The 27500-nt window shown below is 45.2% G+C and overlaps 2 protein-coding genes across 3 annotated transcripts in view; one reads left to right on the top strand and one right to left on the bottom strand.

The window, feature by feature from the left end:
* The window catches only part of LOC139385273 (secretogranin-3-like), a 28471-nt gene extending 13881 nt beyond the window's left edge, over positions 1-14590 (top strand). For both annotated transcript variants that reach the window (XM_071130440.1, XM_071130441.1), the window contains exons 9-12: positions 1816-1899; positions 4296-4409; positions 4518-4607; positions 13351-14590. In XM_071130440.1, the coding sequence (XP_070986541.1) occupies positions 1816-1899; positions 4296-4409; positions 4518-4607; positions 13351-13469 (407 nt within the window). In that variant the 3' untranslated portion in view covers positions 13470-14590. The remainder of the gene's footprint in view (positions 1-1815; positions 1900-4295; positions 4410-4517; positions 4608-13350) is intronic.
* An 836-nt stretch (positions 14591-15426) lies between these two features.
* The window catches only part of LOC139385277 (lysM and putative peptidoglycan-binding domain-containing protein 2-like), a 12510-nt gene continuing 436 nt past the window's right edge, over positions 15427-27500 (bottom strand). The window contains exons 1-3 of the mRNA XM_071130447.1: positions 27444-27500; positions 25800-26149; positions 15427-16724 (exon numbers count right to left, since the gene is read on the bottom strand). The exon at positions 27444-27500 is cut by the window's right edge and continues 436 nt beyond it. Coding sequence (XP_070986548.1) covers positions 16673-16724; positions 25800-26149; positions 27444-27500 — 459 coding nt within the window. The 3' untranslated portion in view covers positions 15427-16672. The remainder of the gene's footprint in view (positions 16725-25799; positions 26150-27443) is intronic.

Consider the following 27500-nt stretch of genomic DNA (forward strand, 5'->3'; position numbering starts at 1 on the left):
GCTGCTCAGATAGTTGATGTTTAAAGTGGGTAAGGGAAATAAAAGTCTCCAACTTCAGCAATTTTTGCAATTCGTACCAGTCACTGGCAGCAGAGAACTGGAAGGAAAGGTGGTCAAACGAGGTGTTGGCTTTGGGGATGATCAGTGAGATATACCTGCTGGAACGTGTGCTACGTTGCATATCGTGGGGCCTATTCGATGCTATGGCAGTCAGCCACAGGATATGTTTGTGCTGGTCAAGGGCAGTCAGGTCTGGAGTGAACCAAGGGCTATATCTGTTCTTAGTTCTGCATGTTTTTGAACGGGGCATGCTTATTTAAGATGGTGAGGAAATTACTTTTAAAGAATGACCAGGCATCCTCGACTGATGAGATGAGGTCAATATCCTTCAGGATACCTGGGCCAGGTCGATTAGAAAGGCCTGCTCGCAGAAGTGTTTTAGGGAGCGTTTGACAGTGATGAGGGGTGGTCGTTTGACCGCGGACCCATAGCAGATACAGGCAATGAGGCAGTGATCGCTGAGATCCTGATTGAAAACAGCGGAGGTGTATTTGGAGGGCAAGTTGGTCAGGATAATGTCTATGAGGGTGCCCATGTTTACGGATTTAGGGTTGTACCTGGTGGGTTCCTTGATGATTTGTGTGAGATTGAGGGCATCTAGCTTAGATTGTAGGACTGCCGGGGTGTTAAGCATATCCCAGTTTAGGTCACCTAACAGAACGATTTAATAACATGTATATACTACCTTGGTAAGACACAGTTTATTATCTATATAATAACATGTATATACTACCTTGATAAGACACAGTTTATTATCTATATAATAACATGTATATACTACCTTGGTAAGACACAGGGGGGGGATAAAAGATAACACACAACGATAATAACGACTAAATTGAATACATGACATAATAGACAGGGGTTTCCTTGGCAACCCCGACGACGTTATATTTAGGTCCCGTGGAGACGTGGGGATGGAATTCCGGGTTGCCAGGCAACGGGCCATTGTGTCCTCAGTGACCCGTGATTGTGGATAGGGATGAGTCACCTCTATTACACACAACTGATCTGCCTTAGGGAGATAAGGGATAGAGAGAAAGTGAGAGAGCGAGAAAGATAGAGATAGAGGGAGGGAGGGGATAAAGGTCACAAACAGCAGGACACGGGGGCTGTGACACAGCGTCATCTCTACAGTAGAGAGGGAGGGAGAGGATGGAAGTGAAAGAGACAATGAGAAAGCTCTCTGAACTGGCTGTTTCACAGAACAGCACAGCTGTCTTCAGTATCAACTAGACAGTTCAGCTGGCTCCTAGACATGTAGAGTCTGTTCAAAACATGAATCAGAACCCTCATAGTATAATGAGTGGTGTTCTGGAATCAGGATCCTCACAGTATAATGAGTGGTGTTCTGGAATCAGGACCCTCATAGTATAATGAGTGGTGTTCTGGAATCAGAACCCTCATAGTATAATGAGTGGTGTTTTGGAATCAGAACCCTCATAGTATAATGAGTGGTGTTCTGGAATCAGAACTCTCATAGTATAATGAGTGGTGTTCTTGAATGAAAAAGAGGAAAGAGTGAGGGAACGGTAGAGAAAGGGGAGTGTAGAAGAGATAGGAAAGAAAGAGAGGAACAGAAATAGATAATATAGTAAATAATGGTAGTGCTGTGGAAAAAGAGGCGAGAGGTAGAGCAGGGGAGAGCTAGAAGGAAGGAAAAAGTGGAACGTATAAATATAGAATATAGATTGAATACTGAATGAGTGGTGTTGTGGAAACCAGTCTGACCTCTATATGTCTATGCTCCTGTAGAGAACCTGGATGCTATGATCGCTCTGCAGACCAAGAATAAGCTGGGGAAAACACTGGGGATCCCTGGCATCATCCCTCCTACAGGTAAATATCCCCCAGTCAGTGGGGATCCCGGGCATCATCCCTCCTACAGGTAAATATCACCCAGTCAGTGGGGATCCCTGGCATCATCCCTCCTACAGATAAATATCACCCAGTCAGTGGGGATCCCTGGCATCATCCCTCCTACAGGTAAATATCACCCAGTCAGTGGGGATCCCTGGCATCATCCCTCCTACAGGTAAATATCACCCAGTCACTATGGAGTGACCTGTCCTTTTCATATCATTCCACCTGATTGACCTTGCGGTGGCTCTGTGACTAGTGTCAGGTAAATCTACAGTCACTGTACTTTTCATTATTCCCTTCTGGATGTGTTTATTTTTATGGATGGTTATGGTAAAGGTACAGTGCCTGTACTGTACTGTACTGTATTTTTTTGTGAAGAATCAACAACAAGTGGGACACAATCATGAAGTGGAACGACATTTATTGGATATTTCAAACTTTTTTAACAAATCAAAAACTGAAAAATTGGGCGTGCAAAATTATTCAGCCCCCTTAAGTTAATACTTTGTAGCGCCACCTTTTGCTGCGATTACAGCTGTAAGTCGCTTGGGGTATGTCTCTATCAGTTTTGCACATCGAGAGACTGACATTTTTTCCCATTCCTCCTTGCAAAACAGCTCGAGCTCAGTGAGGTTGGATGGAGAGCATTTGTGAACAGCAGTTTTCAGTTCTTTCCACAGATTCTCGATTGGATTCAGGTCTGGACTTTGACTTGGCCATTCTAACACCTGGATATGTTTATTTTTGAACCATTCCATTGTAGATTTTGCTTTATGTTTTGGATCATTGTCTTGTTGGAAGACAAATCTTCGTCCCAGTCTCAGGTCTTTTGCAGACTCCATCAGGTTTTCTTCCAGAATGGTCCTGTATTTGGCTCCATCCATCTTCCCATCAATTTTAACCATCTTCCCTGTCCCTGCTGAAGAAAAGCAGGCCCAAACCATGATGCTGCCACCACCATGTTTGACAGTGGGGATGGTGTGTTCAGCTGTGTTGCTTTTACGCCAAACATAACGCTTTGCATTGTTGCCAAAAAGTTCAATTTTGGTTTCATCTGACCAGAGCACCTTCTTCCACATGTTTGGTGTGTCTCCCAGGTGGCTTGTGGCAAACTTTAAACAACACTTTTTATGGATATCTTTAAGAAATGGCTTTCTTCTTGCCACTCTTCCATAAAGGCCAGATTTGTGCAATATACGACTGATTGTTGTCCTATGGACAGAGTCTCCCACCTCAGCTGTAGATCTCTGCAGTTCATCCAGAGTGATCATGGGCCTCTTGGCTGCATCTCTGATCAGTCTTCTCCTTGTATGAGCTGAAAGTTTAGAGGGACGGCCAGGTCTTGGTAGATTTGCAGTGGTCTGATACTCCTTCCATTTCAATATTATCGCTTGCACAGTGCTCCTTGGGATGTTTAAAGCTTGGGAAATCTTTTTGTATCCAAATCCGGCTTTAAACTTCTTCACAACAGTATCTCGGACCTGCCTGGTGTGTTCCTTGTTCTTCATGATGCTCTCTGCGCTTTTAACGGACCTCTGAGACTATCACAGTGCAGGTGCATTTATACGGAGACTTGATTACACACAGGTGGATTGTATTTATCATCATTAGTCATTTAGGTCAACATTGGATCATTCAGAGCTCCTCACTGAACTTCTGGAGAGAGTTTGCTGCACTGAAAGTAAATGGGCTGAATAATTTTGCACGCCCAATTTTTCAGTTTTTGAAGTTTGAAATATCCAATAAATGTCGTTCCACTTCATGATTGTGTTCCACTTGTTGTTGATTCTTCACAAAAAAATACAGTTTTATATCTTTATGTTTGAAGCCTGAAATGTGGCAAAAGGTCGCAAAGTTCAAGAGGGCCGAATACTTTCGCAAGGCACTGTAAATGTAAGGTTAAGGTACTTTGCTCAGACAGGTTGTGCAATACTGAACTTCCCCTTTAAGGGTTGGGTGTTGTTGGGTGTGGTGTGGTTGGGTTGTGTGTGGTGGGGTTTGGGTTGGGTGTGGGGGGGTGGGGTTGGGTTGGGTTGGGTGTGGTAGAGTTGGGTTGGGTGTGGTGGGGTTAGGTTAGGTTAGGTTGGGTGGGATTAGGTTGGGTTGGGTGTGGTTGGGTGTGGTGGGGTTAGGTTAGGTTGTGTGTGGTGTGGTTGTGTTGGGTGTGGTTGGGTTGGGGTTGGGTGAGGTTAGGTTGGGTTGGGTTGGGTTAGGTTAGGTTAGGTTGGGTTGGGTTTGGGTTGGGTGGGGTTAGGTTGGGTTGGGTGTGGTTGGGTTGGGTGTAGTGGGGTGGGGTGGGGTTGAGCTGAGTTGGGTTCAGTCGGGTTGAGTTTGGTTGGTGGTAACTGTCTGCTGTTGTGCCTGTGTTGCAGGGAAGACCCCAGAGGACGATGACAACACCAAGGCAGAGGCGGCCAAGATGCAGAAAGAGTATGAGAACCTGAAAGACTCAACCAAGGAAGAAGCGCCGTCCACTGAGACCAGAGGCCAGTTCAAGAAGGATTGTGTTTGCAGCGAACATGTTACCAGAGTAACCATTTCAGTTGAACAATTTGAATGAACATTTCAAAATGTTATCTCCCTCTCTATTATAGATCACCCAGGCAAGTCTGAGATCTACTTGGAAGCCATCAGGAAGAACATTGAGTGGCTGAAGAAACACAACAAAGACGAGGGCAAAGACGGTAAGACAACTATATATATATATATATATAAGAGAGAGAGAGAGAGATGCACATTTCTAAAACGCTGTACATAGCTGATAATATAACACTTGTCTATCGTTTTAAAACTTTTTGAGTAATTCTAATCATTTTTTGTTGATATTGTTTTGTGTCTGCTCACTTTTGTTTCTTGTTTATTTCACTTGCTTTGGCAACGTTAACACGTTTCCCATGCTAATAAAGCCCCTTGAACTGAGAGAGACAGACAGACAGATTCTTGTCTGTCTGGTATAGGATTGATGTTGGAGTCAACAGGGCTGGCTGCTGTCCATTATGCTGTTCGTAGAGTCTGTCTGGAGAATCTATACAATCTCTGTAGGACCCAAACAGTCCCTTTGTTCAGTGTACAGTTTCAGCTAACGTTCCAACATTAGTACACACACACACTCACACATACACACACACCCGCCCGCCCCTCCTACTGCAAACTGTGTCTGGTCACAGATAAGTCTGTAGCGACACACTGAAGAATAGTTCAATTAAAGTCTGCTTTGTCCAGCTGGATTTGCAATTAAAATAAGCTTGGTGGGTGATGCGTTGCGTTACCCCCACACCTCATGAATATGGATAAGGCTTGGCATGCATCCCAAATGGCACATTATTCCCTATATAGTGCACTACTGGCACTACCCTATGGGCCCTGGTCAAAAGTAGTGCATTCCATAGGGACTAGAATGCCATTTGGAACTGGGACACAGACTTGATGAGTCTGCTGCCCTAATTACTGTGGTGTGTGTGTGTGCATGTGCGTGTGTGTGTATCTACTCCCAGTTACCCTCATCAACCCTCACAGCAGAGGACCCAGACCAGAGCATTTCCTGGTTATGACACTGCAACTATCAGCCATTGTTTCATTTACAGTGCCTTGCGAAAGTATTCGGCCCCCTTGAACTTTGCAACCTTTTGCCACATTTCAGGCTTCAAACATAAAGATATAAAACTGTATTTTTTTGTGAAGAATCAACAACAAGTGGGACACAATCATGAAGTGGAATGACATTTATTGGATATTTCAAACTTTTTTAACAAATCAAAAACTGAAAAATTGGGCGTGCAAAATTATTCAGCCCATTTACTTTCAGTGCAGCAAACTCTCTCCAGAAGTTCAGTGAGGATCTCTGAATGATCCAATGTTGACCTAAATGACTAATGATGATAAATACAATCCACCTGTGTGTAATCAAGTCTCCGTATAAATGCACCTGCACTGTGATAGTCTCAGAGGTCCGTTAAAAGCGCAGAGAGCATCATGAAGAACAAGGAACACACCAGGCAGGTCCGAGATACTGTTGTGAAGAAGTTTAAAGCCGGATTTGGATACAAAAAGATTTCCCAAGCTTTAAACATCCCAAGGAGCACTGTGCAAGCGATAATATTGAAATGGAAGGAGTATCAGACCACTGCAAATCTACCAAGACCTGGCCGTCCCTCTAAACTTTCAGCTCATACAAGGAGAAGACTGATCAGAGATGCAGCCAAGAGGCCCATGATCACTCTGGATGAACTGCAGAGATCTACAGCTGAGGTGGGAGACTCTGTCCATAGGACAACAATCAGTCGTATATTGCACAAATCTGGCCTTTATGGAAGAGTGGCAAGAAGAAAGCCATTTCTTAAAGATATCCATAAAAAGTGTCGTTTAAAGTTTGCCACAAGCCACCTGGGAGACACACCAAACATGTGGAAGAAGGTGCTCTGGTCAGATGAAACCAAAATCGAACTTTTTGGCAACAATGCAAAACGTTATGTTTGGCGTAAAAGCAACACAGCTGACCACACCATCCCCACTGTCAAACATGGTGGTGGCAGCATCATGGTTTGGGCCTGCTTTTCTTCAGCAGGGACAGGGAAGATGGTTAAAATTGATGGGAAGATGGATGGAGCCAAATACAGGACCATTCTGGAAGAAAACCTGATGGAGTCTGCAAAAGACCTGAGACTGGGACGGAGATTTGTCTTCCAACAAGACAATGATCCAAAACATAAAGCAAAATCTACAATGGAATGGTTCAAAAATTAACATATCCAGGTGTTAGAATGGCCAAGTCAAAGTCTAGACCTGAATCCAATCGAGAATCTGTGGAAAGAACTGAAAACTGCTGTTCACAAATGCTCTCCATCCAACCTCACTGAGCTCGAGCTGTTTTGCAAGGAGGAATGGGAAAAAATGTCTGTCTCTCGATGTGCAAAACTGATAGAGACATACCCCAAGCGACTTACAGCTGTAATCGCAGCAAAAGGTGGCGCTACAAAGTATTAACTTAAGGGGGCTGAATAATTTTGCACGCCCAATTTTTCAGTTTTTGATTTGTTAAAAAAGTTTGAAATATCCAATAAATGTCGTTCCACTTCATGATTGTGTCCCACTTGTTGTTGATTCTTCACAAAAAAATACAGTTTTATATCTTTATGTTTGAAGCCTGAAATGTGGCAAAAGGTCGCAAAGTTCAAGGGGGCCGAATGCTTTCGCAAAGGCACTGTAATCCTGTAGACATCCACTGGTCAATAAGAGTGAAGCAGATTCGGTCAGCCAAGTGTTCCGTCAGTTCCCATTGGTGGTTAATTGAGTAGATTGCATTGGTATGAGACCAGCCCAGTCCAACTGTCTGGTGTGGAGGACCACTGGGACCTCCTAAATAACCAATCAACTGTCTATTGTACAGCCATAAAGACAGACACTTAGATATAGTTTGTTGTTATATTGGAGGTATAATTAGTTATAGATATGTTTAGGATATTCTTATGGTGAGTGTATTTTCTCTCTCCTGAGTGTACTGTCCAGGGACCGTATTTATCAATCACCTAAGAGTAGGAGTTCTGATTAGGGATCAGTTCTGCCTTTTAGATCACAAAGAATACGATTACATGGACAGGGAAAAAGTACTCCCACCCTGAGACGCTTGATACATCTCCTCTCTATATATACAGTATACTCTCTTCTTTTGGCTGTGTGTCTTTGTAGGTCCTTCTCTCTCTTTTTCTCTCTCCTCTATCCTATCTCTGTCTATGTCTCTGTCTCTGTCTCTCTCTCTCTCGCTCTCTCTCTTTCTCTCTCTCTCTCCTCTATCCTCTCTCTCTCTCCTCTCTCTCCTCTCTCTGTTATTTTGGCTGTGTGTGTTTAGTGCAGGTCCTCCCTCTCTCCTCTCGCTCTCCTCTCTCTTCTCTCTCTTCACTCTCTCTCTCCACTCTCTACTTTCTCTCCTATATCCTCTCTCCTATCTACCCTGTCTCTTCTCTCTCTCTCTCTCTCTCTCCTCTCTCTTCTCTCTCTTCACTCTCTCTCTCCACTCTATACTTTCTCTCCTATATCCTCTCTCCTATCTACCCTGTCTCTTCTCTCTCCTCTCAGCGAGACTGAAATAGCTGCATTTTGGAGCTGCCTTACTGAACAAAAATGTACCAAAACAACAATACAATGGGAAAGTGACAATTCATGGGAAAGTAACAGTGTATGCTTTATTAGATCAAGCGATTAAAATATATATATATATATATATATATATATATATATATATATATATATATGTTACCCCCCTTTTCTCCCCAATCTTGTCTCATCGCTGCAACTCCCCAACAGGCTCGGGAGGTGAATGTCGAGTCATGCGTCCTCTGAAACATAACGCGCCAGACTACACTTCTTAACACCCGCCCACTTAACCTGGAAGCCAGCCGCACCAATGTGTCGGGGGAAACACCGTTCAACTGACGACTGAGGTCAGCCTGCAGGTACCCGGCCCACCACAAGGAGTCGCTAGAGCGCGATGAGCCAAGTAAAGCCCCCAGGCCAAACCCTCCCCTAACCCGGATAACGCTGGGCCAAACCCTCCCCTAACCCGGATGACGCTGGGCCAATTGTGCACCGCCCCATGGTACTCCCGATCACAGCCGGTTGTGATATAGCCTCGAATCCAGGTCTGTAGTGACGCATCTAGCACTGCGATGCAGTGCCTTAGACCGCCTCGCCAGTCAGGAGGCCCATAAAATTGTTTTCTAACTGATATGATGCAGTTTATTGTTGTGACATGAAATAACAGAATTGCATGAAAATCTCCATTATTTTGGTGGGGCCTCGTCCCACCTGCCCTACGTAGGGCATTGCCACTGTGTGTGTGTGAAGTGCAGGTCTCCTCTCTGTACCCATTGTGGTTGATTAGTATGCCAATCAGGCAGTCCGGTGGGTGTCTGGGAAGAGAAGGGCCTCTCGTCCTTACTGATGGCAGAGAGGAGACATCTGATGGGGAGGTAATAGAGAGAGTCAGGGCCCTGTCAACATGGAGCTACTCATAGAGGAAAACACACACTATCACACACACAGTAGGAAACAGGTTCCACTTCCTGTTTGAGTATGCCAGTGAGCTTCCCTCAGGTACTGACACTGTTGGGTTATTCACCAGAAGATCTATTCACCCAGATATGATCACTTATGGAAATGAGATGTGAAGTCACTCAAATGTCCCGTGAACACTTTGTAATGTGAAGGGAATGGTTTGTAATGTGTAGGGAACGGTTTGTAATGTGTAGGGAACGGTTTGTAATGTGAAGGGAACGGTTTGTAATGTGTAGGGAACGGTTTGTAATGTGTAGGGAACGGTTTGTAAAGTGTAGGGAACGGTTTGTAATGTGTAGGGAATGGTTTGTAATGTGTAGGGAACGGTTTGTAATGTGTAGGGAACGGTTTGTAATGTGTAGGGAATGGTTTGTAATGTGTAGGGAACGGTTTGTAATGTGTAGGGAACGGTTTGTAAAGTGTAGGGAACGGTTTGTAATGTGTAGGGAACACTTTGTAATGTGTAGGGAACGGTTTGTAATGTGTAGGGAACGGTTTGTAATGTGTAGGGAACGGTTTGTAATGTGTAGGGAACGGTTTGTAATGTGTAGGGAACGGTTTGTAATGTGTAGGGAACGGTTTGTAATGTGTAGGGAATGGTTTGTAATGTGTAGGGAACGGTTTGTAAAGTGTAGGGAACGGTTTGTAATGTGTAGGGAACGGTTTGTAATGTGTAGGGAATGGTTTGTAATGTGTAGGGAATGGTTTGTAATGTGTAGGGAACGGTTTGTAATGTGTTGGGAACGGTTTGTAATGTGAAGGGAATGGTTTGTAATGTGTTGGGAACGGTTTGTAATGTGAAGGGAATGGTTTGTAATGTGAAGGGAACGGTTTGTAATGTGTAGGGAGCGGTTTGTAATGTGTAGGGAACGGTTTGTAATGTGTAGGGAACGGTTTGTAATGTGTAGGGAACGGTTTGTAATGTGTAGGGAACGGTTTGTAATGTGTAGGGAACAGTTTGTAATGTGTAGGGAACGGTTTGTAATGTGTAGGGAACGGTTTGTAATGTGTAGGGAACAGTTTGTAATGTGTTGGGAACGGTTTGTAATGTGTAGGGAACAGTTTGTAACGTGAAGGGAATGGTTTGTAATGTGTTGGGAACGGTTTGTAATGTGTAGGGAACAGTTTGTAATGTGAAGGGAATGGTTTGTAATGTGTTGGGAACGGTTTGTAATGTGTAGGGAACGGTTTGTAATGTGTTGGGAACGGTTTGTAATGTGAAGGGAACAGTTTGTAATGTGAAGGGAATGGTTTGTAATGTGTTGGGAACGGTTTGTAATGTGTAGGGAACGGTTTGTAATGTGTAGGGAACAGTTTGTAATGTGTTGGGAACGGTTTGTAATGTGTAGGGAACAGTTTGTAATGTGTAGGGAACGGTTTGTAATGTGTAGGGAACAGTTTGTAATGTGTAGGGAACGGTTTGTAATGTGTAGGGAACGGTTTGTAATGTGTAGGGAACGGTTTGTAATGTGTAGGGAATGGTTTGTAATGTGTTGGGAACGGTTTGTAATGTGTAGGGAACGGTTTGTAATGTGTAGGGAACAGTTTGTAATGTGTTGGGAATGGTTTGTAATGTGTAGGGAACAGTTTGTAATGTGTAGGGAACGGTTTGTAATGTGTAGGGAACGGTTTGTAATGTGAAGGGAATGGTTTGTAATGTGTAGGGAACAGTTTGTAATGTGTAGGGAACGGTTTGTAATGTGTAGGGAACGGTTTGTAAATGGTGTACTGGTGCACACCCAGTACATATCGGGCCGGTTTCCCAAGCAGCTGAAGGCTGGCCCAGGTCTGGACTTCAATGGAGATTCTCCATTGAAGTCATTTTTAGTCCAGGACCAGGCTTAATCTGTGTCTGGGAAAGCAGCCTATAGTGTATAAGAGAGCATTTAGATTAGCCACAGATATTAGAGAGGATGTTCTGATCTGTTTCTGTATCATTTGTATATTGTAAACACAATTTACTGAGTGACATTATAATGAACTATGGAAATATCAGCTGGCTTTTATTTAAAACCCATTAGGTTTGTTTTGTCTGTCTCTTTATCTGTCTCTCTCTCCCTCTCTCCCTCTCTCCCTCTCTCTCTCCCTCTCTCCCTCTCTCTGTTTCTCTCTCTCTCAATCCCCCTCTCTCTCTTTCTCTCTCTCTCTCTCTCTCTCTCTCTCTCTCTCTCTCTCTCTCTCTCTCTCTCTCTCTCTGTTCAATACAGCTGGGGGACAACATTACACAGTCATGGAAACAGAGTTGTTGCCTGGGTAACACACCACTTACTGTATTTACCCTGGCCCAGCTCCTTCCATTAGAGATGTGTGTGTGTGTGTGTGTGTGTACTGTATGTGCATGCTAGCGTACATGTGTGTTGTGTTTGTTCTAGGCAGTGGTACAGGGTGGCTTTCTGTCAGTACATACTGTAGCTAGAGGAACAGATGGACACTTCTCTGCCAGTACATACTGTAGCTAGGGGAACAGATGGACACTTTACTGTCAGTACATACTGTAGCTAACGGAACAGATGGACACTTCTCTGTTAGTACATACTGTAGCTAGAGGAACAGATGGACACTTCTCTGTCAGTACATACTGTAGCCAGAGGAACAGATGGACACTTCTCTGTCAGTACATACTGTAGCCAGAGGAACAGATGGACACTTCTCTGTCAGTACATACTGTAGCCAGAGGAACAGATGGACTGTTCTCTCTGCTTGACTCCATATCACCATCAATATCACAACCTCCTCCTCACTCCTCCACACTACTCCTCCCTCCCCCACACTCCTCCCTCCCCCACACTCCTCCCTCCTCCACACTCCTCCTCCCTCCTCCACACCTCCCTCCTACACACTCCTCCCTCCTCCACACTCCTCCCTCCTCCTCCACACTCCTCCTCCCTACTCCACACTCCTCCTCCCTCCTCCACATTCCTCCCTCCTCCTCCACATTCCTCCCTCCTCCTCCACATTCCTCCCTCCTCCTCCACACTCCTCCTCCCTCCTCCACACTCCTCCTCCCTCCTCCACACTCCTCCTTTCTCCTCCACACTCCTCCTTTCTCCTCCACACTGCTCCTCCCTCCTCCACACTCCTCCTTTCTCCTCCACACTCCTCCTTCCTCCTCCACACTCCTCCTTTCTCCTCCACACTCCTCCTTCCTCCTCCACACTCCTCCTTTCTCCTCCACACTGCTCCTTTCTCCTCCACACTCCTCCTTCCTCCTCCACACTCCTCCTTTCTCCTCCACACTCCTCCCTCCTCCACACTCCTCCCTCCTCCTCCACATTCCTCCCTCCTCCACACTCCTCCCTCCTCCTCCACAGTCCTCCTCCCTCCTCCACAGTCCTCCTCCCTCCTCCACACTCCTCCTCCCTCCTCCACACTCCTCCTCCCTCCTCCACACTCCTCCTTTCTGCTCCACACTCCTCCTCCCTCCTCCACACTCCTCCTCCACACTCCTCCTCCCTCTTCCACACTCCTCCTCCCTCTTCCACACTCCTCCTCCCTCCTCCACACTCCACACTCCTCCTCCCTCCTCCACACTCCACACTCCTCCTCCCTCCTCCACACTCCTCCTCCCTACTCCACACTCCTCCTCCCTCCTCCACACTCCACACTCCTCCTCCCTCCTCCACACTCCTCCTCTCTCCTCCACATTCCTCCTCCCTCCTCCACACTCCACACTCCTCCTCCCTCCTCCACACTCCTCCTCTCTCCTCCACACTCCTCCTCCCTTCTCCACACTCCACACTCCTCCTCCCTCCTCCACACTCCTCCTCCACACTCCTCCCTCCTCCACACTTCTCCACACTCCTCCTCCCTCCTCCACACTCCTCCTTCCTCCTCCACACTCCTCCTCTCTCCTCCACACTCCTCCTCCACACTCCTCCCTCCTCCACACTCCTCCTCCCTCCGCCATACTCCTCCTACCTCCTCCCAGCTCCCACCCCTTCTATGTACACTTACATGTATATTCTATAGTATCTTGATAGGATGCTGATCCTTTATCAGATGAATGATTGTTTGAACACCAACAGAACTACTTGTTGTGAAAGCACCTGTCTCTCATCTACGGCTGCTTAAACACCACACCAGTAGAAATACACTTTTTCAAACTGAAAGACGATGGCCAGAGCTTACTCATGATGTTGCATAACCATTTAAATCAATAAATCATTGTTATAGTTAAAGTATGATATATTTGGGTTTAAGATGTCAAAACCGAACTGTGCACTTCAGACAAAACTGTGTGAATGCAGTGTCTTTTCCTATTATGTGACATGCTAATTATTTTCAGCCTACGTTTCGTTTCAGGATTTACACAATCCTAGTTCACATTTTTCCAGATTAGATTGTAATCTGTCTCTATTCTTGTGTATTTTATTCCAGATTACGACCTGTCCAAATTGAGGGACTTCATGGACCAACAAGTGGACTCCTACATTGACAAGGGCATCATCGAGAAGGGTGAGGGAGAGACCATCAAGAGGATCTACGGCAGCCTGTAACCTTCAACCAACCTTAAAATAACCAACAACCAACCTTCAAACACCTACGACCAACCTTCAAAAAACCCACTGGAAATGTATGACGATTGATAAACCTATGAATAGGGCCTAGAGTTGTTCCTGTTCTGGAAACATGGTTTGGAAAAACTCCTGGCTTTACGACTCACTCACAATGAGCAGAATCCAAACTTGACATGATGATCCCTGAAAGTAACTGACTGATTTTGGTGTGAATTCTTACCTTGATGTCAGTGGGAGTTTGGTGTGAAAGTTTGAGTAAAGCGAGTGGATCTCAAGTTAGGATTCGGCCTCTATGAGAGGAAAGGTATGACCTTTATGTATTAAAAATAAACCATTTAGGCAAAAACATATTGTATTTGACATTTCCAGAAAGCTGGAATGCAATAATGGTAATATTATCACTGAAAGTATATATTCAACTATACTGCTAGAAAACAATCAGCAATAGTCCGATGTCACTGAATGACACTGACTCGATTGGGAAATTCTATAGTCCGATGCCACTGAATGCCACTGACTCGATTGGGAAATTCTATAGTCCGATGTCACTGAATGACACTGACTCGATTGGGAAATTCAATAGTTATTCTGTCAAATCAATTGACTGACTGATCTACTTACTAGATGACAGCTTTGACTACCTTGAGGAGTGAAATGTTGACCTACTGAGGGGGAATGAGTGTTCAACCATCCCAATGGACACACACTGGTTGACTCAACGTTGTTTCCACGTCATTACGTTGAACCAATTTGGAATAGACGTTGAATTGATGTCTGTGCCTAGTGGAAAGGTTGTGTCCCAAATGGCATACTATTCCCTATTTAGTGCATTATTTTTGACAAGGCCCCATAGGGCTCTGGTTAAAAATAGTGCACTATATAGGAAGTAGGGTGCCATTTGGCACAGAGATAGGTCTGATAGTAGAGTTCCAACTTTAGCTTTCTCATCAATTGCAGGTAATATGTATGTCTTTGCAATAGACTTTTGCAACAAGTACACATATATCTAAATGTATTCATTCTATGTAATCTGTCCTATCATATTCTAATTCTTATTTTTTCAATCCAGCATCAATGTAAGATCTATTGTATTAAGGCTTTTAACTTTTTTGTCCAGTATCATTTCAGCCCTGTATGTCCATCCTCTCCTCTTTGTTCTTGGGTAACTCCTTTGGGGTCCTCCAGGGGGCCCTGTTTGTGTCATTTCCCTCTATCTGATTTCTGCTAAATGGATAGTAGTGGGAAGTTCCCCCTAGATGCTGATCGTGGATCAGGTGTACATTTTCCCCACTAATGGTAAAGGTTAGGATTGTGGGAGGACAAGCTGATCCTAGATCTGTCCCCAGCTTCAGTATGTCTGAGTATATTCAACATGTATACTACCACTCTAGACACAAAATTAAGTATTTTTAAATGTAAATATTTGTGATGTTTTTTCCAAAAATGTAAAAGCAATTAAAACATTGCCTTTCTTAATGTGTAGTTGACTCCGATTAAGAGAATATCAAAGGCTTCATCCCAAATGGCACCCTATTCCCTATAAAGTACATGACTTCTGACCAGAGCCTTATGGGCCTTAATATGGAATAGGGTGCTATTTGGGATGCAAACTTTGTGTGAGACAATGTAGTTCCTCATGTTGCTACCTGACATTAAGAGGCAGGGTTTTCAGCCAATATGGTTATTGATGGAGAGAGAGAGCTGATGCTACTAGAAGATATCAAGAAGAAAGGCATAACTTTCTTAATATTGAGTCACATTCCAGATGATTCCCCGTATAGTTACATCTATCCTCTCTGATCCTATGGAAACACATAAAGCTGTTCAACTCTTCTTTCTTGAAACATTCAACTATCAGAGGGGTGGGTAGCCTCAGAGGCCCAGGCTTCTCACCTTATCATCCAGTCAACAAGATGAGATTTGGAAGGATGCAACACGAGACTAGAGGAGCGGAACTCAGTAAGATGTACAACAACATTTATCATCAACAAAAACAAGTAGGCAACCAAGAGAAGTCTGTTTTAAAGTTGCATTTATTCATCCTCAAATCAAGAAAAAAAAAGCACATTAAATCTCAGCCATGGTTTAATTTGTACAGTATTTCACACACTTAAAAACAACAGCACATTCACACTTCAAAAAGAGCTTTCCCTTTTATGTCACCAATGAATGCTTCAAAACAGGTAAACAAAACACCACCACCCCTCCCATCCACAGCTCCACCACCCCTCCCATCCACAGCTCCACCACCCCTCCCATCCACAGCTCCACCACCACTCCCATCCACAGCTCCACCACCCCTCCCATCCACAGCTCCACCACCACCATCAAAAGTAGTGCACTACATAGGGAATAGGGAGCCATTTGGGATGCACACAATGTGGGGTATAAATAGGCTGCCATTATGGAAGCAGCCTTGTTTCAAACACTGAGGAGGAGGAGGAAGAGAGGAGCAGAGGAGGAGGAGGAAGAAGAGAGGAGAAGGAGAGGAGGAGGAGGAGGAAAAGAGGAGGAGAGGAGGAAGAAGAGAGGAGAGGAGGAAGAGAAGGAGGAGGAGGAAAAGAGGAGAGGAGAAAGAAGAGAGGAGAAGGAGAGGAGGAGGAGGAGGAAAAGAGGAGGAGAGGAGGAAGAAGAGAGGAGAGGAGGAAGAGAAGGAGGAGGAGGAAAAGAGGAAAAGAGGAGGAAAAGAGGAGGAAGACAGGAGGAGGAGGAAGAGGAGGTAATACTAGAGGCTTCTCCATCCATCTGGTGGACTGATGCTATTCTAGGAGGGATTGGATCATCAGAGTTAGGGTAAAAGCCAGTATCGAACTAATCGCCCAAACACACACACCTGTGTGTTTCCTGTGTATGCATGTGTGTGTGTGGTATACACAGACCAGAGAGTTATTCTGTACAGCAGCAGCATGTAGACGTGTAGTGAGTGGATGAGTGTCATAGTAACAGACTACCTGCTGTTCAGATGATTGACAGCAGTTGAACAGTACAAAACCAGAAGAATACTAATAATAAAACGTATGATAATGACACTAATATTAAAAAGGCAAAGGATGAATCCTCAGTTGAAACACTTAGACATGACAGTGTGATGGTTTGGTAAAAGAGATACAGGAAGGGAAAGGTAGGAAGGATTGATGGGTGGATGGGTGTTAATCAGGGCTTCAGGTAAACGACTGTGTCCTTTAGATCTCCTGGTATGATGAAACAGGAAGTGTGTATTCCTCTTCACTGTCCCTGTGAACAAACAGAACACACACGTTAGCACACACACATCAACACACTTAAACTGGACTGACCACATGCAGACTTTCCGCACCTCATCCACACTCACGCCCACAGATCTACACACACACACACACACACACACACACACACACACACACACACACACACACACACACACACACACACACACACACACACACACACACACACACACACACACACACACACACACACACACACACACACACACACACACACACACACACACACACACACACACCTAGTAGTTAGAGCGTTGGACTAATAACCGGAAGGTTGCAAGTTCGAATCCCCGAGCTGACAAGGTACAAATCTGTCGTTCTGCCCCTGAACAAGGCAGTTAACCCACTGTTCCTAGGCCGTCATTGAAAATAAGAATTTGTTCTTTAACTGACTTGCCTCAAAAAAAAAAAAAAAAAAATTCCATAACTGCCTTGTTCAGAGGCAGAATGACAGATTTTCACCTTGTCGGCTCGGGGGATCCAATCTTGCAACCCTACAGTTAACTAGTCCAATGCGATAACGACCTGCCTCTCTCTCGTTGCACTCCACAAGGAGACTGCCTGTTACGCGAATGCAGTAAGCCAAGGTAAGTTGCTAGCTGGCATTAAACTTATCTAATAAAAAACAATCAATCATAATCACTAGTTAACTACACATGGTTGATGATATTACCAGCATGTCCTGCGTTGCATATAATCTGACTGAGCAAACAAGCATACAAGTATCTAAGTATCTGACTGAGCGGTGGTAGGCAGAAGCAGGCGCGTAAACATTCATTCAAACAGCACTTTCGTGAGTTTTGCCAGCAGCTCTTCGTTGTGTGTCAAGCATTGCGCTGTTTATGACTTCTGTTTATGACTCTCTATCAACTCCCGAGATGAGGCTGGTGTAACCGAAGTGAAATGGCTAGCTAGTTAGCGTCCGCTAATAGTGTTTCAAACGTCACTCGATCGGAGCCTTGGGGTGGTTGTTTCTCTTGCTCTGCATGGGTAACGCTACTTCTATGGTGGCTGTTGTCGTTGTGTTGCTGGTTCGAGCCCAGGGAGGAGCAAGGAGAGGGACAGAAGCTATACTGTTACACTGGCAATACTAAAGTGCCTATAAGAACATCCAATAGTCAAAGGTTAATGAAATACAAATGGTATAGAGGGAAATAGTCCTATAATTCCTATAATAACTACAACCTAAAACTTCTTACCTGGGAATATTGAAGACTCATGTTTAAAGGAACCACCAACTTTCATATGTTCTCATGTTCTGAGCAAGGAACTGAAGCGTTAGCACATATTGCACTTTTACTTTCTTCTCCAACACTTTGTTTTTGCATTATTTAAACCAAATTGAACATGTTTCATTATTTACTTGAGGCTAAATTGATTTTATTGATGTATTATATTAAGTTAAAATAAGTGTTCATTCAGTATTGTTGTAATTGTCATTATTAAAACAACAAAAAAATTGTCAGATTCTCTCCATCAATCCTTAGCCCCTTCCATCTTCTCTCCATCACTCCTTAGCCCCTTCCATCTTCTCTCCATCAATCCTTAGCCCCTTCCATCTTCTCTCCATCACTCCTTAGCCCCTTCCATCTTCTCTCCATCACTCCTTACCACCTTCCATCTTTTCTCCATCACTCCTTACCACCTTCCATCTTCTCTCCATCACTCCTTAGCCCCTTCCATCTTCTCTCCATCACTCTTTAGCCCCTTCCATCTTCTCTCCATCACTCCTTAGCCCCTTCCATCTTCTCTCCATCACTCCTTAGCCCCTTCCATCTTCTCTCCATCAATCCTTAGCCCCTTCCATCTTCTCTCCATCACTCCTTACCACCTTCCATTTTTCTCCATCACTCCTTACCACCTTCCATCTTCTCTCCATCACTCCTTAGCCCCTTCCATCTTCTCTCCATCACTCTTTAGCCCCTTCCATCTTCTCTCCATCACTCCTTAGCCCCTTCCATCTTCTCTCCATCACTCTTTAGCCCCTTCCATCTTCTCTCCATCACTCCTTAGCCCCTTCCATCTTCTCTCCATCACTCTTTAGCCCCTTCCATCTTCTCTCCATCACTCCTTAGCCCCTTCCATCTTCTCTCCATCACTCCTTACCACCTTCCATCTTCTCTCCATCACTCTTTAGCCACTTCCATCTTCTCTCCATCACTCCTTACCACCTTCCATCTTTTCTCCATCACTCCTTACCACCTTCCATCTTCTCTCCATCACTCTTTAGCCCCTTCCATCTTCTCTCTATCACTCCTTAGCCCCTTCCATCTTCTCTCCATCACTCCTTAGCACCTTCCATCTTCTCTCCATCACTCCTTAGCCCCTTCCATCTTCTCTCCATCACTCCTTACCACCTTCCATCTTCTCTCCATCACTCTTTAGCCACTTCCATCTTCTCTCCATCACTCCTTACCACCTTCCATCTTTTCTCCATCACTCCTTACCACCTTCCATCTTCTCTCCATCACTCTTTAGCCCCTTCCATCTTCTCTCCGTCACTCCTTAGCCCCTTCCATCTTCTCTCCATCACTCTTTAGCCCCTTCCATCTTCTCTCTATCACTCCTTAGCCCCTTCCATCTTCTCTCCATCACTCCTTAGCACCTTCCATCTTCTCTCCATCACTCCTTACCACCTTCCATCTTCTCTCCATCACTCCTTAGCCCCTTCCATCTTTTCTCCATCACTCCTTAGCACCTTCCATCTTCTCTCCCTTCTTTCTGCCAAACATACATCCTTTTTTCTTCCTGGCTTTCTTTCCTCTCCTTCTTCATTTAGTCCTTGCTTCCCTGATACACACTCCCCCGCCTTCTCCTCCTCTCTCTTTCCTGGCAGATCTATAATTAGCTGATAGGAGGCCTCAACCATCTGCAGACTGATCTATGTGACCTAATAGGGCTGCATCTCAATAGTCTACAGTAGAGCTTGGACCATAAACCCCAAATTACCAACACTGACATTTCTAACTCATACCCAAGCAATTTCCCCCCTAGACTGTTTTCAGATAAATGGACAGGGAGGAGAGGTGGAGAGGAAAGAGAGGTGGAGGTGAAAGAGAGGTGGAGGTGAAAGAGAGGTGGAGGTGAAAGAGAGGTGGAGGTGAAAGAGAGGTGGAGGTGAAAGAGAGGTGGAGGTGAAAGAGAGATGGAGGTGAAAGAGAGGTGGAGAGGAAAGAGAGGTGGAGAGGAAAGAGAGATGGAGAGGAAAGAGAGGTGGAGGAAAGAGAGGTGGAGAGGAAAGAGAGGTGGAGAGGAAAGAGAGGTGGAGAGGAAAGAGAGGTGGAGAGGAAAGAGAGGTGGAGGTGAAAGAGAGATGGAGAGGAAAGAGAGGTGGAGAGGAAAGAGAGGTGGAGAGGAAAGAGAGATGGAGAGGAAAGAGAGATGGAGGTGAAAGAGAGGTGGAGAGGAAAGAGAGATGGAGGTGAAAGAGAGGTGGAGGTGAAAGACAGATGGAGGTGAAAGAGGTGGAGAGGAAAGAGAGCTGGAGAGGAAAGAGAGATGAGAGGAAAGAGAGATGGAGAGGAAAGAGAGGTGGAGGAAAGAGAGGTGGAGGTGAAAGAGAGGTGGAGGTGAAAGAGAGATGGAGGTGAAAGAAAGGTGGGTGTGAAAGAGAGGTGGAGGGGAAAGAGAGGTGGAGAGGAAAGAGAGATGGAGAGGAAAGAGAGGTGGAGGAAAGAGAGGTAGAGGTGAAAGAGAGGTGGAGAGGAAAGAGAGATGGAGAGGAAAGAGAGATGGAGAGGAAAGAGAGATGAGAGGAAAGAGAGGTGGGGGTGAAAGAGGGGTGGAGAGGAAAGAGAGGTGGAGAGGAAAGAGAGGTGGAGGTGAAAGAGAGGTGGAGGTGAAAGAGAGGCGGAGAGGAAAGAGAGGTGGAGAGGAAAGAGAGGCGGAGAGGAAAGAGAGGCGGAGAGGAAAGAGGTGGAGAGGAAAGAGAGGTGGAGAGGAAAGAGAGGTGGAGAGGAAAGAGGTGGAGAGGAAAGAGAGGTGGAGAGGAAAGAGAGGTGGAGAGGAAAGAGAGGTGGAGAGGAAAGAGAGGTGGAGAGGAAAGAGAGGTGGAGAGGAAAGAGAGGTGGAGAGGAAAGAGAGGTGGAGAGGAAAGAGAGGTGGAGAGGAAAGAGAGGTGGAGAGGAAATAGAGGTGGAGAGGAAAGAGAGGTGGAGGTGAAAGAGAGATGGAGAGGAAAGAGAGGTGGAGGAAAGAGGTGGAAGTGAAAGAGAGATGGAGGTGAAAGAGAGGTGGAGGTGAAAGAGGTGGAGAGGAAGGAGTGATGGACAGGAAGGAGAGGTGGAGATGAAGGAGAGATGGAGATGAAGGAGAGGTGGACAGGAAGGAGTGATGGACAGGAAGGAGAGGTGGAGATGAAGGAGAGGTAGAGATGAAGGAGAGGTGGAGGTGACAAGGAGAGGAAGCTTCTTTCACCGTAACCATTAGATATTGGTGATTAGGTCAGCCTGCTGCTGTGTCCTGAGCACCATACTGCTCCCAGAGCATTGTTCATCCATTATTCAGACTCCCTCAGGCACCACGGCAACCCACAATCCAATTAGACCAGCAGGTGTGTGTGTGTCTCAGAGTGACAGCACAGACTGCCTGTTACCAACTAGAACTGTACTCAGCTGCAGAACATCTAACCCAGTTTCCACTACCAAGTCTCAGATCATGTAAAGCTTGCTTTACTCCATAGCTTCAAAACTATATTAAAACTAGATTTCTCCTTCATCCATAGCTCTGTATGAAACATTTTGAGAGTGGTTACATTTCTCCAGCCGCATCCCTCAACTGTTAACCAAAACAAGTGTCAGGGTGAAGGCTTGTTGTTTTCTAATCCCAGATTGCCCGTTTAAACCAGTTTCACTTCAAGGAAACCATGACATTTCCTCTAAATCCTGTAACATAGCTGTTAAATCACAGAGCACTGAACCATAATGCTGCCCAGCTGTAAGTTGATCAGGTTATGGTCTCCTTAGAGACCTGGGGCCGTAGGTATCGGCCCTCCGGGGCCGTAGGTATCGGCCCTCCGGGGCCGTAGGTATCGGCCCTCCGGGGCAGTAGGTATCGACCCTCAGGGGCAGTAGGTACAGTGCCTTGCGAAAGTATTCGGCCGCCTTGAACTTTGCGACCTTTTGCCACATTTCAGACTTCAAACATAAAGATATAAAACTGTATTTTTTTGTGAAGAATCAACAACAAGTGGGACACAATCATGAAGTGGAACGACAATTATTGGATATTTCAAACTTTTTTAACAAATCAAAAACTGAAAAATTGGGTGTGCAAAATTATTCAGCCCCCTTAAGTTAATACTTTGTAGCGCCACCTTTTGCTGCGATTACAGCTGTAAGTCGCTTGGGGTATGTCTCTATCAGTTTTGCACATCGAGAGACTGACATTTTTTCCCATTCCTCCTTGCAAAACAGCTCGAGCTCAGTGAGGTTGGATGGAGAGCATTTGTGAACAGCAGTTTTCAGTTCTTTCCACAGATTCTCGATTGGATTCAGGTCTGGACTTTGACTTGGCCATTCTAACACCTGGATATGTTTATTTTTGAACCATTCCGTTGTAGATTTTGCTTTATGTTTTGGATCATTGTCTTGTTGGAAGACAAATCTCCGTCCCAGTCTCAGGTCTTTTGCAGACTCCATCAGGTTCTTCCAGATTGGTCCTGTATTTGGCTCCATCCATCTTCCCATCAATTTTAACCATCTTCCCTGTCCCTGCTGAAGAAAAGCAGGCCCAAACCATGATGCTGCCACCACCATGTTTGACAGTGGGGATGGTGTGTTCAGCTGTGTTGCTTTTACGCCAAACATAACGTTTTGCATTGTTGCCAAAAAGTTCAATTTTGGTTTCATCTGACCAGAGCACCTTCTTCCACATGTTTGGTGTGTCTCCCAGGTGGCTTGTGGCAAACTTTAAACAACACTTTTTATGGATATCTTTAAGAAATGGCTTTCTTCTTGCCACTCTTCCATAAAGGCCAGATTTGTGCAATATACGACTGATAGTTGTCCTTTGGACAGAGTCTCCCACCTCAGCTGTAGATCTCTGCAGTTCATCCAGAGTGATCATGGGCCTCTTGGCTGCATCTCTGATCAGTTTTCTCCTTGTATGAGCTGAAAGTTTAGAGGGACGGCCAGGTCTTGGTAGATTTGCAGTGGTCTGATACTCCTTCCATTTCAATATTATCGCTTGCACAGTGCTCCTTGGGATGTTTAAAGCTTGGGAAATCTTTTTGTATCCAAATCCGGCTTTAAACTTCTTCACAACAGTATCTCGGACCTGCCTGGTGTGTTCCTTGTTCTTCATGATGCTCTCTGCGCTTTGAACAGACCTCTGAGACTATCACAGTGCAGGTGCATTGATACGGAGACTTGATTACACACAGGTGGATTGTATTTATCATCATTAGTCATTTAGGTCAACATTGGATCATTCAGAGATCCTCACTGAACTTCTGGAGAGAGTTTGCTGCACTGAAAGTAAAGGGGCTGAATAATTTTGCACGCCCAATTTTTCCGTTTTTGATTTGTTAAAAAAGTTTGAAATATCCAATAAATGTCATTCCACTTCATGATTGTGTCCCACTTGATGTTGATTCTTCACAAAAAAATACAGTTTTATATCTTTATGTTTGAAGCCTGAAATGTGGCAAAACGTCGCAAAGTTCAAGGGGGCCGAATACTTTCGCAAGGCACTGTATCAGCCCTTCGGGGTAGTAGGTATCAACCCTCCAGGGCAGTAGGTATCAACCCTCCGGGGCAGTAGGTATCAACGTTCTCAGAGTAGGCATGGTGCTATAGGGTCAGTTCCCCTTTACAGGCAATCTAAAGTCGTCCAAATACATAGGTTGGGTTTGCTCCTAGCAGAACTCAGCTAGGCCAAGTGAACGTCTGTTCTTGCATACTCCCTTAAAATACCTTCGCTTTAAAAACAAGAAAAGCATCAATATTACCATTTGTCCCTCTTGAGACACTGTAGCAGCAAGTACACACACTGTAGCAGCAAGTACACTTCCTCAAAATAGTCGGAATTAAGATTAAATTAATTACAGATGTCTTAGTTGACGTTTTTGCCGAGGTCTCAGTCGCACAATTTTACATCTAAGATACAGTATTTCTCAAGTGAACAAAATGTGCATGAAAACTAGTTCCCTGTCATCGAATGACAACAAACACTTAATTGAAGAATCCGCACTGCTGACCAATCACTGACGAAGGATCGTAGACTTCAGCTACAGAAGAAAAAACGCTGTGTGTTCAAACAGACGGAAAAAAGCTGCAGAACACCAAAACTAACCAGAATGATACAACATGTAGTCACAATATATGCAGGAACTGTTTCAACTGGGAAGCATATGGTAAGCCTTATTCCCTGTGATCTAAAAGGCTAAACTGATCCTAGATCAGCACTCCTACTCTGAGACACTTTGTGGATACAGCCCCTGGCCAAGCCAGGGAGAGACCGCAGCTGCTGCCAGCGTGACTCAGGACTGACTTGGCAGTTCCTCGAACTTAAATAGTATGTGTGCGGGTGTGTGTGTGGAGAGAGTGCGTGCGTTAGTGTGCCAGCCAACTTGCCGATCTTCACAGACTTGACTGTGTCTCAGCACGCATAGTCAGCGAGACAAGCTCAGGCCTGACTTATGCTGAATTCCAAATAGACCCTAGACGGACCATACTCCACTAGAGAGACCCTACCCCCCGAGAGAGACCCTAGACGGACCCTACTCCACTAGAGAGACCCTACCCCCCGAGAGAGACCCTAGACGGACCCTACTCCCCTAGACGGACCATACTCCACTAGAGAGACCCTACCCCCCGAGAGAGACCCTACTCCACTAGACGGACCCTACTCCCCTAGACGGACCCTACTCCCCTAGACGGACCCTACTCCCCTAGACGGACCCTACTCCACTAGACGGACCCTACTCCACTAGACGGACCCTACTCCCCTAGACGGACCCTACTCCCCTAGACGGACCCTACTCCACTAGACGGACCCTACTCCACTAGACGGACCCTACTCCCCTAGACGGACCCTACTCCCCTAGACGGACCCTACTCCCCTAGAAGGACCCTACTCCCCTAGACGGACCCTATCCACCTAGAGAGACCCTACTCCACTAGACGGACCCTACTCCCCTAGACGGACCCTACTCCCTTAGACGGACCCTACTCCCCTAGACGGACCCTACTCCCCTAGACGGACCCTACTCCCCTAGGGTCCAATCGCAGGCCAGGAGAGAGGGGCACTGGCCAGGGGGAACTCAGAATCCGACAGGCATCCGTCACCTGCATCTGCGTAAGCAGGACGTCACACTTCCACGGGCAGCTTTCTGACTCGACGTCTCGCTCACAGGCAGTCTGCTGATTTGACTGCTGGTTTGAGTGATGCACCTGGACGAAGCAACTTTTAACGAAGACAAGAGTTGGCTAAAGGACAACTGCTAGTCTGAATTTTTAGTCTGAAAACCACTGCTAGTTCCTCCCACTTTGTTAGACTTGAGGATTTGTGTTACCTACCCCAAGCTGATTCATTGGTTTTATCTTAGCAGGCGAACAAGTCTTGTGATATGCAGAAGGGATGAGGTGAATGTATTGAACAACTGAGTTGACAACCAATGTGGTTCACTGAGTGTGCCAGGGGCAAATCTGACATTGCACACTATTACCTATATAGGGCACTATTTCAAATGGCACCCTATTCCGAACATAGGGCTATGGTCAAAAGTAGCGCACTATAGGCTCCCGAGAGCCTACAGACCCTGGTTCGATTCCAGGCTGTATCACAACCGGCCGTGATTGGGAGTCCCATAGGGTGGCACACAATTGGCCCAGCGTTGTCCGTGTTAGGGTTTGGCCGGGTTAGGCCGTCACTGTAAATAAGAATCTGTTCTTAACTGACTTGCCTAGTTAAATAAAGCTTAAATACAAATAAATAAATTGGCCCTGTTAAAAAAGTAATGAAGTAAATATGGAGTGAGGTGCCATTTTGGACGAAACCCATGTGACTGGCCATCACCACATTGGCGTATTCCAACTCTTACCTCACTTCTTCTTCTTTGAGCCTGCGTGCTGCCTGCTTTGACTGTTTAATCTGCAAGTCCAGTCTGTGCAGGAAGTCTTGAGCCGACAGCTCTTCCGGCTGGGGCCGTTTATAACTACTACTGTCCTTATCCCCAGGGGCCAGAGGTGGCGAGGGGTCCTCCTCAGTGTCCCTGTCCTGCCCCACACAAAGGGGGTTGAAGTCCTGGTCCTGGGGATCTCCGTCGGGGGACTCTAGAGACAGGCCGTTGAAGGGAGAGGTCTTCTCTGAGACCACAGGGATGTTGAGGGTGTTACGCAGGAAGATACAGTCGTTACTGAACATCTTGTTAGTCCTCTTGATCTGCTCCATCTGGAATCATATGTGACATAACGGTAATAACACATTAATAACATGGTATAACAAAACAATAACAGTACTAATAACAGGTTAACAAAACAATAACAGTACTAATAACATGGTATAACAAAACAATAACAGTACTAATAACAGGTTAACAATAACAGTACTAATAACAGGTTAACAAAACAATAACAGTACTAATAACAGGTTAACAAAACAATAACAGTACTAATAACATAGTATAACAAAACAATAACAGTACTAATAACATGGTATAACAAAACAATAACAGTACTAATAACATGTTAACAAAACAATAACATGGTATAACAAAACAATAACAGTACTAATAACAGGTTAACAAAACAATAACAGTACTAATAACAGGTTAACAAAACAATAACATCAGTACTAATAACAGGTTAACAAAACAATAACATCAGTACTAATAACTGCAGTCACAAAGCAGCCGTAACATAAATAGCTATACTAACAAGATTGTAATAACACAAGACAGTAACAACAGTATCAATACTGATAGAAATGTAGGTAGTAACACATGTTGTTATTGGGTGAGAGATGAGCAATGTACTCAGATCTTCAGGAAGACAGACATTCCTAGAAGCCCCCAGGGCTGGGATGGGCTACTCCAGTCCTGGGGGGACACAGTGTGTGCAAGCGTCTGTTTCACCACTAACACACCAGATGAAAGGAAAGCCAGCACACTGTGCTCCTTCAGGACTGGAGTAGTCCACAATGGTCATCAGTGACAGTGAGCTACAGAGATGGGAAAGATGAATGCCAAACACTGCATGTGGCTGAAGTGGCTCACACGAGATCACATGAACCTTTGTGTAGCCAACATTGCTACACTGTAGCACATTCTGTTATGAGTCATGATGACCATGTTGCTAATGCAACAATGTAACAGTAACAATGTAGCTAATGTGGAGCAGGGACGCTCAGGCCTTGAATGGGATGAAATCTGATACTGAAGTTTCTGGTTCGAAGCCTGCCCAGTCCGTCCGTTGCATTCAGGTATCATGAGAGTAAGTCATAAATGTGTGGATCTAAGCATAATTTAATCGTGTAGGAGATCTATGCTAGGTTAATCTTGCAAGCCCTGGTTTTATTATACACGCGACCATGATGACAGCGTAGCAAATAGGTGGTCCCAAAAAATGCTCGCATGCATGACAGTTGATCAAAACAAATGCGCGGTGAATGAGATTTTAATATCACAACCATAACACACAAGACATTCACACAAGACGTGTTTGTGTGCCGGTAATAATAACCTTACCGTTACTTCGTATTTGAGGGCTATGCCCTGCAAAGTGTCGCTGTCTGTGACCCGATG

The sequence above is a fragment of the Oncorhynchus clarkii genome, chromosome 26 (genome assembly GCF_045791955.1).
Source record: "Oncorhynchus clarkii lewisi isolate Uvic-CL-2024 chromosome 26, UVic_Ocla_1.0, whole genome shotgun sequence".
Classification (NCBI taxonomy): Eukaryota; Metazoa; Chordata; class Actinopteri; order Salmoniformes; family Salmonidae; genus Oncorhynchus; species Oncorhynchus clarkii.